The 12,423-nt window shown below is 53.8% G+C and overlaps 2 protein-coding genes and 1 pseudogene across 6 annotated transcripts in view; 1 reads left to right on the top strand and 2 right to left on the bottom strand.

The window, feature by feature from the left end:
* Positions 1 to 12,423, top strand: part of LOC116241142 (T-cell-interacting, activating receptor on myeloid cells protein 1-like) — an 82,876-nt pseudogene that overhangs the window by 3,059 nt on the left and 67,394 nt on the right.
* The window catches only part of LOC116241265 (osteoclast-associated immunoglobulin-like receptor), a 51,282-nt gene continuing 38,866 nt past the window's right edge, over positions 8 to 12,423 (bottom strand). The window contains exons 1-6 of one of the 5 annotated variants that reach the window (XR_016460659.1): positions 2,787 to 3,696; positions 2,391 to 2,669; positions 1,999 to 2,310; positions 1,600 to 1,880; positions 1,027 to 1,234; positions 8 to 875 (exon numbers count right to left, since the gene is read on the bottom strand). Coding sequence is in view for 4 of the 5 variants with exons in the window: in XM_090127762.1 (XP_089983888.1) it covers positions 1,097 to 1,234; positions 1,600 to 1,880; positions 1,999 to 2,310; positions 2,391 to 2,669; positions 2,787 to 2,874 (1,098 nt within the window). In the remaining variant the exon portion in view is untranslated. Of the gene's footprint in view, positions 1,235 to 1,599; positions 1,881 to 1,998; positions 2,311 to 2,390; positions 2,670 to 2,786; positions 3,697 to 12,423 lie in introns of those variants that run through there. The other 4 variants (XM_090127763.1, XM_090127762.1, XM_090127765.1 and 1 more) reach the window with 4 other exon arrangements.
* On the bottom strand, positions 6,984 to 10,995 carry LOC116241490 (osteoclast-associated immunoglobulin-like receptor). Its single transcript, XM_090127502.1, has 4 exons — positions 10,962 to 10,995; positions 9,745 to 9,897; positions 9,349 to 9,627; positions 6,984 to 9,267 (listed from the first exon to the last, which is right to left on the bottom strand). Exons 1-4 carry the CDS (start codon positions 10,993 to 10,995, stop codon positions 8,816 to 8,818), a joined length of 918 nt encoding a protein of 305 aa, XP_089983628.1. The 3' UTR covers positions 6,984 to 8,815.

Here is a 12,423-nt window from a genome sequence, read left to right as displayed (position 1 = left end):
CCTCTCCTCTCCTCTCCTCTCCTCTCCTCTCCTCTCCTCTCCATCCAGCACTAAAATCTACACCCAGCACCCAAAAAACTTACACTCAACCCCCAAACATGCAACCCCCAAAACTCTTCCCATCCTCTCACATTCTCTAGTCAGCAGTCAAATCTTCAGTCACTCTCAACAAGTCTCCATCCAGTCCCTAAACACTGTTCAGCTCCAAAATACCCTCACCACCCCAATATCTACATCCAGCCCCAAATGTCCCATCCACCCACAAAATCTCCATCCACTTCCCACAATCTCTATCCCCCCAGAAATTTCCAAACCACACAGAAATCTCCATTCACTCCAAAATTCTCAATCCAGCTCCACAAACTCCATCCAGACCACAAAAACTTCGTGCATCCCCAAATAGCCATCCGGACCCCAAACACAAAATCTGTGGGCCGGGTGCTGGTTTGGGATGTGGAGCCGGAGATGCGCACACGGGAAGGGGACGTGTGTGTGCTGTAGGGACAGACGTGGCGCTGACGTGGGGCACATGGTAAGGACACACGGACACACGGAGGGCCTGGAGAGTGCAGGCACAGGGAGCACATGTGCACCGTCCCTCTCAGGGGGTTTGGAGGGAGGTGAATCTCTCTCTGTCTCCTGAGTCACACCTCTCCCAGCCAGCAGGGACAGATACCGCGATGGAGTCAGCCAAGGCTCAGAGCAGGAATACACGTCCATTTCCTGAGAGCTTCTCTTCAGAGCACTGCTTTGGAATGAAAAACTGTCCACAAAGTCTTGTTGCTCACCTCCCGCATTCTTTACCGGTCTCAGAAAACATGCTAAGGACACCCATGTGCAGCACTGTGCACATCTACTGGTGTACACGCGTGATGCTGCAGACACCAAGGAATGGAGTTAATCACGGAGTGCACATCTGGGTATAACTGTTGTGCACATGTGACGGTGAACACGTGTGACACATAGGAACACATGCAGTGATACATGCATGCAGTGCACACGTGACGGTAAGCACACACAACACACCTGCACTGTGCACGCTGGCAGTACATGTGTGCACACTAGACACACGTGTTTGTGCACACGTATGGAGGCATCAGTGATGCCTCCCAACTGCTACCTCGGCGTAGATAACAGAGGGCTGGGGGTCAGCGGGGGGGTTGAGGGGCGGAGTGCTGGGGGTCACAGCTTGCAGCTCCACGTAGGTCAGACCCTCGCTGTCACTGGAAGGCACCTGGGGACACAGTGGGAAGGCAGAGTGTCAACCTGGGGGTCCCCAATGTCCTTTGGGAGGGACACCGCGTGAGTGATGTTTGGGGTTCTTCCTACACAGTGTGAAAGTGGCCCATGGGATCTGAGGGGTATTTTAGTTTTGGAGGGGCCAGGGGGATCTGAGGGCTCAGATTTGGGTGTCTCCACAATGCAGATTTGGAGTTCCTCATGGTCTGGGTTTGGGGGCTGTGCTTAACATTAAGGCAAACCATATGAGGCTGTGGATCCCCTGGGGTCCCCATGGACAGGGTTTGGGACTGTAAATGGGATGAGGAGTTGTTCCAAGGGTCAGGCCGGAGTTTGGGGTTCCCTGACCAGGACACTTACCTGGAATTCCATGTCCTCAGGCCTTTCTGCAGGGGTGCCTGCATCAAAACAAGGAGGAGAATGGGATGGGGCTATTGGGGGGGCTGTGGAGACTTTGAGAGGATCAACTGAGAAATAAAGACGCTTAAACCCTTCCCCACCAGGGCACTCATCTCTCTGTATCCGACGTCTGCAGGCACCGAGGAGGAAGAAGACAACAAGGATGAGGATGAAGACAAAGGCAGCAGTGCAGCCCCCAGCCACTGCCACCACCAGCATCCCATGGGAACTGTCTGCAGCACCTGTGGGATCCGGGTGTTTGGGTTATCACATCCTCAACCACCACCTCTACAGGGACAGGAGGTGACACAGCCACTCATGGCGTGGCGCCAGGGGTACTCAAATGGGGTTGAGACCCACCCGGGTGTGCAGGTGTGGGTGTCACCTCCAGAGTCACATTACTCCCAAGGGGTGAGGACAGAAAGGGGTAAGCCCAGGGGCGGTAGGAGCACCTATAGGTGCCGCTGTCAGCTGGGGTCACCCCAAAGATGGTGAAGGTGGCTGTGCCCACCACATCGAGGTCCTGGCGTTGGATGGGGGCTGAGCACCCATCCTTGTGCAGGAGGAAGGCGGCCCCATAGTCCTTGTTCCAGCACTGGATGGTGACATTGGTCCCCATCTCCACACATTCCTCAGGGCTCAGGGAAATGCTGGGTGGGGGGAATCTGCGATCTGCATGAGGGAAGGGACAGCAGTGGGACACGGTCCTGTTGGGAGCAAGCTGAGCCATCTGCTGTCCCCAGTGCTCTCACCTGTCAGCACCAGCTCCACAGGATCACTCTTCTCTGATTCCACTGCTGACCAAGGCAGCCGGTACTGACACCAATATGTACCTGCGTGCTCCCGATACGTGCTCAAGAAGGAGAAGTCTGCAGTGTCCTGCTCCTTGTACTTGTAATTGCTGTGTATCCAACGTCCTTCCTTGTACAGCCGGACCCAGGCAGCCAGCTGGGGCAGGTGGCACCTTAGGGTGACAGTGTCACCCAGGGACACCCCCTGGCTGGGGTGCAGTGACAGGGAGGGTCGGGACACTAGGATAGGGGACAGCAGTCAGCCTTGTCCCTGCACACACTCCAGTGTACCTCTGCTGGCACCCTGACAATGCTTCCCTCCCTCTCTCCCCGTGCTCCCCCCATCTCCATACTCACAATGCTGTGCTCTGCTCGCTGCCACCAGCCACCAACCTGCAAGGGACACGGTTCTGGTTCCACACAGGGCCTCCAACCCCCTTGGCATCACATCCCCACTGTCACAGACCGAGAATGAGGGCCAGTGCCATTGGTGTCATGAGGCAGGAGCAGCTTGGAGACAGTGAGACTGCAGTGGGGACAGGGAGTGGTGTTGTTTTCTGCCAGTTCCTCTTTTGGACAGGATGGTGTGATGTTGCCAACTGATGTGGCAATCACAGCCCAAACGGGAAGTGGCACGTTGGGGTCCCCAGAAATGTTGTACACATGGAGCTGTGCAAATAGTCCCCGCTGGTTTGTCCTTTGCAGTTTGTCCGGGCTTGGGTGTCACACACAAAGTTCTGCCAGCACGTGGTCCTGCACTTTTCCCCCATGGGATGGCAAACACAGGACATGGCTCCAATGGGGTGTCCCCCATGGGATGTCACATGTTTTGCTGTTGAAGAGCTTGGGGTTCGTAATGACAGAGTTGAGTGTCTATGGGTAAGGATCAGGGGGAAGGACTGTCGTGGCAACATCTTGGTGGGGGTCTGCTATAGACCGCCTAACCAGGATGAAGAGTTGGACGAAGCTTTCTATGAGCAGCTCGCGGAAGTCACGCGATCGCCAGCACTTGATCTCATGGGAGATTTCAACTTCCCTGACATGGGGTGGAAGTATAATACAGCACAGAGGAAGCAGTCCAGGAGGTTTCTAGACTGCGTGGAGGATAGCTTCCTTGTGCAACTGGTAGGAGAGCCTACCAGGGGTGGTGCCCTGCTTGATCTGGTCTTTGCTAACAGAGAAGGACTGGTGGGAGAAGTGAAGGTTGGGGACCGTCTTGGGCAGAGCGACCATGGAACTGTCCAGTTCTCTATTCTTGGGGGTGTCAAAAGAGCAAAACTACTTTCTTGAACTTCCAGAGGGCGGACTTTGATCTGTTCAGGGCGCTTGTAGCACGGGTCCCTTGGGAGTCGCTTCTGAAGGGTAAAGGGGTCCAGGAAGCCTGGATGCTCCTCAAGACGGAAATCTTAAAGGTGCAAGAACAGGCTGTCCTGAGTGCCGTAAAGCGAGCCGCAGGGGTAGACAGCCTACCTGGGGAGATTACAAGGGAGTAGCTAAGGTGTGCAGGGAGGAAGTCAGGAGGGCAAAAGCCCAACTTGAACTCAGATTGGCCACTGCAGTAAAAGACAATAAAAAATCCTTTTATAAATATATCAATGGCAACAGAAGAACCAAGGATAATTCTCATCCCTTACTTGATGCAGCAGGGAATGTGGCCACAGAGGACAAGAAGGCTGAGGTCCCCAATGCCTTCTTTACATCTGCCTTTAATAGCCAGACCAGTTATCCTCTGGGCATTTTATGCCCTTATCAGGATGTCTGGGACGCTACTCAGAAAGCACCCCCAGCCATTCAGGTGGAGACAGTCAGAGAGCTCCTCCTCCATCTGGACTGTCACAAGTCCATGGGACCGGATGGCTGCACCCTCGGGTGCTGAGGGAGCTGGCGGGGTGATTGCTGAGCCGCTCTCGGCCATCTATCAGCGCTCCTGCTTAACTGGAGAGGTCCCAGAGGATTGGAGGCTTGCTGATGTGACTCCCATCTTCATGAAGGGCCGTAAGGAGGATCTGGGGAACTATAGGCCTGTCAGCCTGACCTCGGTACCAGGGAAAGTAATGGAGCAAATCATACTGGGTGAGATCGCACAGCATGTGCGTGGTGCCCAGGGGATCAGGCACAGCCAGCACGGGTTCATGAAAGGCAGGTCGTGCTTGACCAACCTCATCTCCTCCTACGACTGGGTGACCAGACTGGTAGATGAGGGAAAGGCTGTCGATGTAGTCTACCTGGACTTCAGCAAAGCCTTTGACACGGTCTCTCACAGGCTTCTCCTGGGGAAACTGGCTGCCCGTGGCCTGGACAGGTACACACTCCTTTGGGTAAGAAACTGGCTGGAGGGCCGTGCTCAGCGGGTGGTGGTTAATGGAGTGAAGTCCAGCTGGCGACCTGTTTCAAGTGGTGTCCCCCAGGGGTCGGTCCTGGGGCCTGTCTTGTTTAATATCTTTATTGATGACCTGGATGAGGGGATTGAGTGTACCCTCAGTAAGTTTGCAGATGACACCAAGTTGAGAGGTGGTGTTGATCTGCCTGAGGGTAGGGAGGCCCTCCACAGGGACTTAGATAGGCTGCATCGCTGGGCCAAGGTGAATGGAATGAGATTCAACAAGGCCAAGTGCCGGGTCCTGCACTTTGGCCACAACAACCCCATGCAGCGCTATAGGCTTGGGGACGAGTGGCTGGATGGCTGTGAAGAGGAAAGGGACCTGGGGGTGTTGGTTGATGCTGGGCTGAACATGAGCCAACAGTGTGCCCAGGTGGCCAAGAGGGCCAGCACCATCCTGGCCTGCATTAGAAATAGTGTGGCCAGCAGGAGCAGGGAGGTGATCATCGCCCTGTACTCAGCTCTGGTGAGGCCACACCTTGAGTGCTGTGTTCAGTTTTGGGCCCCTCACTACAAAAAAGACATTGAGACCCTGGAGCGTGTCCAGAGAAGGGCAACGAAACTGGTGAGGGGTCTGGAGCACAAGTCTTATGAGGAGCGGCTGAGGGAGCTGGGATTGTTCAGTTTGGAGAAGAGGAGGCTCACGGGAGACCTCACTGCACTCTATACTTCCTGAAGGGAGGTTGTGGTGAGGAGGGTTTTGCCTCTTCTCCCAGGCAATGAACAGGACGCGGGGAAATGGCTGCAAGTTGTATCAGTAGAGGTTTAGTTTAGACTTAAGGAAGAACTTCTTCTCTCAGAGAGTGGTCAGGCACTGGAACGGCTGCCAAGGGAGGTGGTGGAGTCGCCACCTCTGGCAGTGTTCAAGAGGCATCGGGACGAGGAGCTGTGAGAATCTGGCCACCAACCCCCATGGCACCATGTCCCCACTGTCACTCACCCAGGATGAGGGCCAGCACCATTGGTGCCATGAAGCAGGAGCAGCTTGGGGACAGCGAGACTGCAGTGGGGACAGGCTGTGCCTGGAGATTCACTCTCTTTTCCCCTTCTGGGACAGGAAGCCATGACGTCACCTCCTGGTGTGTTTTTTGTGGTTCCCATGTTGTGGTGGCACACACGGAAACCAGTGGGATGCCCCACACATGCTGTCACTCCTCCTGTGTCTCATGCTTTTCAAAAAGACTGCCAGTGTGTGTCCTTGCATGGTGTCCCCCATGGGATGCCAAACAGCCAGTGGGTATCTAATGGGGTTGTAATAAATTAAGGGAAGGACTTTGGGATTTGGTGTTCACAGAGGATGTTTAGGTGCTCTAGTGACATAAGGAAGGATTGTGATGTTGGGGAGGAGTGTTCCGTGAATTGGTTGGGCTGGGAAGTGTTAGGAGTACAGCAGTGGGGATTTAGGGGTGTTGGATTTGAGAGAATATGGGGAATGGGTGTTGGAACAGAACACCAGGGAGTCCCAAGAAAGTGATCTGGGGTCATTTAACTCTGTACCATACTAATGAGGCACAGGTGGGGGAAGGGGCCATCAGCGGGGCTCCTCAAGAACTCACCCTGGAGTCGAAAAAGAGGTGCTGGGGGGCACTGGAGGCACTGTGTGTCTGGGGCAGAAGGTTTGCAGCTTGCAGCTCAACATCTGTCAGACCATTGCTGTGTCACTAAGAGAGCTGATAAGGAGTTTGCCAGCTGAACTGGAAGTTGAGCCAAAGGTGTGCTTGGGTGCAGAGATAGCACTGCACAGCTGGCAGAACCATCTGCATGAGGCTTCTGTGAGAGAGCATCAGTTACAGATAGCAGCTGCTGACCTGGAGGGGGAGGATGTGGTGAGTGAGTGTGGCAGCCCAGGGATGGAACAGCAGTGTGTTGCTGGAAGTAGCCTGTGACTGCCCATGGCAGGAAATGGGAGATATAAAAGCAAGACGTGATGATAAAGCCGCCCCTCACATTCACCCTTCCATTAAAACAGAATATCACTATGAGGATGGGCAACCTCTGGGGATGACCACAAAACAGACCCCCTTGCCATCAAGCAGGAAGGAATCTTGCTAGAGAAACTGAGTCCAAATGTGTGTGGAGAATCTCCTGAACGAGTGGTACTAGCACTAGGCCTACTGAGGACTGGGAGTCCTCCTGACTATGGAAGGAGAGCAAAGCTCTCTGTGGTCTCTAACTCAGAGGGCGGCACATTGGGCTGCATCAAGAACAGCGTGACCAGCTGAGGTGATTCTGCCCCTCTGCTCTGCTCTCGTCAGACCCCACCTGCAATACTGCCTCCAATCTGGGCTCCCCAGCACAAGAAGGACATTGCACTGCAGGAGCACATCCAGAGGATGGCCACCAAGATGAGCAGAGGGCTGGAGCCTCATGGGGCTCACACTGCTAATAGGGAAGGGGAGATTGGAAATAGGAAGAACAAATGAAGAACTCCTGGATTGAGATCAAAATCATTTACTAAGACCAAAAAGCAAGACAGAAATAACAGCAATGATAATATTAAGCATGGAAATGTTACACGAGACAATTGCTCACCACCCACCATCCTACTCTCAAACCAGGACAGCAGGGGAGGCAGGGGGCACTTGGGGGGGCTACTGGTGATGTGTAGGGGATGGAATGTGGGGCAGGGGAAACTTTGGGGGGTGTATAGGGGAGGGCTGGATTGGCACAGTTGTGAAGGTCTCACAAGGCAGGTGGTGGGGTTGTGGTGTGGAGTGGGAAGAATTTGGGTTTCTAAAGGAATGGTGGTGGGGTTTTGAGGTGGATTTGGGGATCTCATAAAATGTTAAGTTATTGGAGGGGGGATAATGAAAGATTATGGGGTTAGGGATGAGCACTTAAGGACTTGGTGGGATTGGGAAGGAATTTGGGATTCACCAGTGAGAATGTAGGGTGCGTGTGTGTGTTAGAATATCTGGGGGAGATCAGGAGGGGGTTGAGGCAAGAGATGAGCAAAAGGGGATTTTGAGTGATTGGGAAGTATTTGTGGTGCACCAGTGAGAATCGGAGAGTGATAGAATTAGGGGATTTGTGGAGTCTGCAGGGAGAACAGAGCTCCATAGAGCCCCAAGCAGGAGATGTGGCATCTGTTCCCCTCAGTGCACCGTAACAATGAAGCACTGTGGGAGGCATCAGCAGAGTTCCCCAGCAGCCACCTCGATGCAGATAATGGGGTTTGGGGGTCACAGCTCGATATATGTCAGACCCTTCCTGTCTCTGAGGGGCACCTGAGCTACAAAAGGAAGAGTGGGGAGCCACCATGGGGGTCCTCAATCTGGTTGAGAGGGAGACACACAAGGTGTAAAAAGTTTGGGTGGGTGTCCTAAAAGATGAGTTCCGGGGGGGTTGTTGTATGTGTATTTGGGATTCATCAAATGGGGATCCCCAAGGGTGGTTTTTTGGCAGTCCCTTTAATCTGTTTGGAGGTATTCAGGGTGCAGGATTTGGAGGTCTTTGGGTAGCACAGATTTGGTTTCTCATGGATCAGAAATTGGGGTTCTCTACAGATGTAGTTTTGGAGTCCCATTGCAAGGTTTGATGTCTCCTTGGGACTTTTTTAGTGAAGATTAGCATTTGTGGGGTCCCCAAGATGTAGATTTTCAGTTCCATAAATCTCAGTTCTTATTGGAAGGTGCACTTAATAGGGTAACCATATGAACTGAGGGTCCGTTAGGGTCCACATCAGCAGGTATTAAGGTTCTGGTATGGGATCTGAGGGGGCAGGTTGGGATGGAGGGTCCCTCGACCCAGACACTGACCTGGAACTGCATGGCCTCAGGCATTTGGGAGTGGGCATCTGCATCCAAATGGAGAGTGGAGCTGGGTGGGAGTTACTGGGATGTCCCGAGGTAGGTGGAGTGGGGATTAATAGGAGATGGAACTGGCAGCAGGGGAGAGCAATGTGGGTTTATAGAGGTTAGAAGAGGAGGTGGAGGAGAGTTGAGGGTGTGTATACGGGAGCAAAGCACAGGTAGAAAACATATGGAATCCGAATCAGAGATGAAATCTATTTAACCTTTTCCCCAGCAGGGCTCCCATCTCTCCGTATCCAGAGGTTACGGGCATTGAGGACAAAGAAGACGCCAAGGCAGAAGATGAGGGCAGCAGCACAGACCCTCAGCACTGCCACCACCAGGTTCCCATGGGACTCTGCCATTGGAGGTGTGGGTGTCACCTCCAGTGCCACGCTGTCCCCAAGGGGAGAGGACAGAAAGGGGAAGCCCTTGGGGTGGTAGGAGCACCTATAGGTGCCGTTGTCAGCTGGAGTCACCCCAACGAGGGTGAAGGTGGCCGTGCCCCCACCATCAGGGTCCTGCTGCTGGATAGGGACTGAGTGCCCGTCCTTGTGCAGGAAGGTGGCCCCTTGGTACATGTTGCTGCATCGGATGGTGATGTTGGTCCCCATGCCCACACGTTCCTTGGGGCTCATGGAAATGCCAGGTGGCGGGAAGCAGTGATCTGCACGATGGGAGAGAAAATGGATAGGACTTGGGCCTGTGAGGACAGCTCACGGCCTCCCACGGACCCCAGTGCCCTCACCTGTCAGCACCAGCTCCACGGGGTCACTCCTCTCTGATGTCTCTGCTGGCTCTGACACCCGGTACTGGCACCGGTATGTCCCTGTGTGCACCCACTTTGTGACAGCAAAGGAGAACACGGCCATGTCCTGAACGTTGTACTTCTTCATGCAGGGGGTGAAACCTCCTTCCTGGCAGAGCTGGACCCAGGCAGCTGGCTGGGGCAGGTGGCACCGCAGGGTGACATTGTCCCCCACTTCTATCCCCTGGCTGGGGTGCAGCGACAGGGAGGGTCGGAGCACTAGGACAGGGGACAGCAGTCAGCCTTCTCCCCGCACACCCTCCTGTGCCCCTCTGACGGCCCCCTGACCACGCTCCCCTCCCTCTCTCCCCATTCTCCCCCTGTCTCCATACTCACGTTGCTGTGTCCTGCTCACTGCCACCAGCCACCAACCTGCAAGGGACACGGTCCTGGTCCCACACTGGGCCACCAACCCCCATGGCACCACGTCCCCACTGTCACTCACCCAGGATGAGGGCCAGCACCATTGGTGCCATGAGGCAGGATCACCTTAGGCACAGCGAGTCTGCAGTGGAGACACGGAGTGTCAGGAGATCCACTTTCTAGATCCACGGATCCAGGACTTGGCAATGGAGCATAGATGTAGAGCTTGTAAAGCAGAGCGTGTTTTTTGTGGAGCTTTAAATGCTGCTCTGATAGCAACGCAGGAAGGTTGATGTGTTAAGGGCCAAAGGGAGGGAGGAACTGAGTCACTAAGAGGAGTGATAAGGAGTTTGCAATCTGAGCTATAATTCAAGGGAAAGCAGTGGTTGCAGCAGAGATAGCTCAGCGCAGTTTGCAGAACCATCTGCATGATGCTTCTGTGACAGAGCGTCAAATGCAGACTGCAGCTGCAGACTTGGAGGGGTGGATGTGGTGAAGGAGTGCGACAGCCCAGGGAGGGAACGAGAGGGAGTTGTGAGCAATCAGCATCAAGAGATGAGGATAAATCTGCCCCTGGCCTTCTCCGTCTCATTCCATCTGAACATCAGCATGAGGATGAAGAACCCACCGGGAGGATCACAAAGAGACCCCGTACAGCAGCACCGAGCCGGCCAAGCTGCAGGGAGAATCTGGCAGGGTGTGAGAGAAGCTGAGAGTGAGTGTGTGTGGAGAGTGCCCTGAACAGGTAGAGAAGGGGTTGGGCTTAGTGAGGATGAGGAGCAAGGGTGAAGAAAGGGCTTATTTGTTATGTTGTGAAAGTAGTTGAGCACAAAGAATGGGAAAGATGTGGGGGACCTCAACCGTAACCCAAAGAGCCTGCTGATTGGTGCAAGGAGCCACATCCTAGAAACTGAGTTAGTTGAAGCCAGAATACTTCCTCAAACTACACCAGGGTCAGAAGCACACTGCAAGGAAGATAGACTGCCTTCATCCCCATGAGCACCAGGATGACCACCAGGAGGCACCATGCATGTGTAGAAGCATGAATTAGGGGTGGAGTTCGGGGCGTAGAATGGGTGTGGGCTATTGTCATGAATACCTTGAAGTAATTGTAATAACCACCCCTTTTCTTAGAAATATTATGAATATGCGTGTAATCATTTAATAAATATAGAAGCTTACCTGCTTACGTTGGGCAGGATGGGAGGGGCTGCACGCCTGCATCCAGCATGTGTGCACAGTGACATGGAACCCCAGACAGAACTGAGTCACACAATGGAACTCATTTTAAAAACACCCTCCTAAACACGTGGGCCAAAGACCGTGACACTGAGTGGGTATGTCACATCCCTGTCATGCACCAGCTTATGGGAAAATCGGGTGATGCAATGGACTGCTGGGAACCATGCTGAAAGCAATGGGCGGTGGAACATTCAGATTCTCTTAACACCCACTGGGACTGCAAGTCCTTCCCAAGTTGGAGCATTGGTCAGAGAGTGGTGGGCAGTTGGGTTGAGCATCTCTGATTAAGCAAGCATTAAAATGTTATTACCATTACTGGTAATTCTCAATTTCTCAATTATTTCTCTACTCCTCTTCAGTTTGAGTAAACAGATTTTGTCTCAACCATTGTGTTTTGTTTTTTTTTTTTTGTCTGATTCTCTTGGCAAACCACAAAGAGAAAGGTCAGTGCTGGAAGGGCTGTGTGTTGCTGAGTAGCTGTTGGGTGACAGCACCGCAATCCTTTTGGTGGCCAATGTGGGGCCCGAAGGGTGGAGATCCCGACAGCTGTGAGCAGAGCGTGTTCCAACACAACTGCTCTCAGCGGTACAGCAGCCTCAGAGCTGCTGCTCACAGCGCTCAGCTGTTCCTTCACTCGGTGCCATCCATCACAGCTCTCAGGGCTGTTCCCTTCACTGCGCTGGCGCTGCTTCTCGCCTCTGAGGGCTGCCCTGCAATTCTGGATGCTTCTGCCCGTTTGTCTGCAGCGTGTGCTCGTGTGACAGCGGCCATGGATGCCATGTGCTCCTTGTGCTCAGCAGTGCCATCACTCTGGCACTGCAGGACCCTCACCGCGGGAACTCCTCACACGGGCACTCTCTGCTCCACAGGAGTGCCAAGTGTTGATGGACATTTTTAAATCCCTCCATCAAACACTGGCTGATCCAACCCCTGCCACAGGCCTTGTGGTTAGCCCAGATTCTTAGTCGGGTCATAGCACAGAGTCCCACAGGCGTGGGGTTGGAAGTGACCTCTGGAGTTCACCAAATCCAACCTCTCTGCTCAACTTGTTTCCCTGCTGTTGGTTGCACAGGAAAGCATCCGGGTGGCTTTTAATTACCTGCAGAGAAAGAGAACCCACCACCTCCCTGTGCAGCCTGTTTCAGTGCTCGGTCTCCCACACAGTATAGCAGTTCTTCCTCATGATTTGATGCAACTTCCTGAGCTCCAGTTTGTGCCCGCTGCCCCTCGTCCAGTCACTGCACACCACTCAAGAGAGCCCAACCCAATGGTGCAGAATGGCAGCACGGAGCTCTGGTGTGTTAGCCACTCCTCCCAGCTTTGTGCCACCTGCAAACCTGCTGAGGGTGGACTCCATCCCTTTGTTCAGGTCTCTGATGGAGATGTTGAACAGCACCAGATCCAGCACCG

Source organism: Phasianus colchicus, chromosome 31 (assembly GCF_987193195.1).
Source record: "Phasianus colchicus chromosome 31, bPhaCol1.hap1.1, whole genome shotgun sequence".
NCBI lineage: Eukaryota > Metazoa > Chordata > Aves > Galliformes > Phasianidae > Phasianus > Phasianus colchicus.
This window is presented reverse-complemented; position numbering and strand designations above follow the sequence as displayed.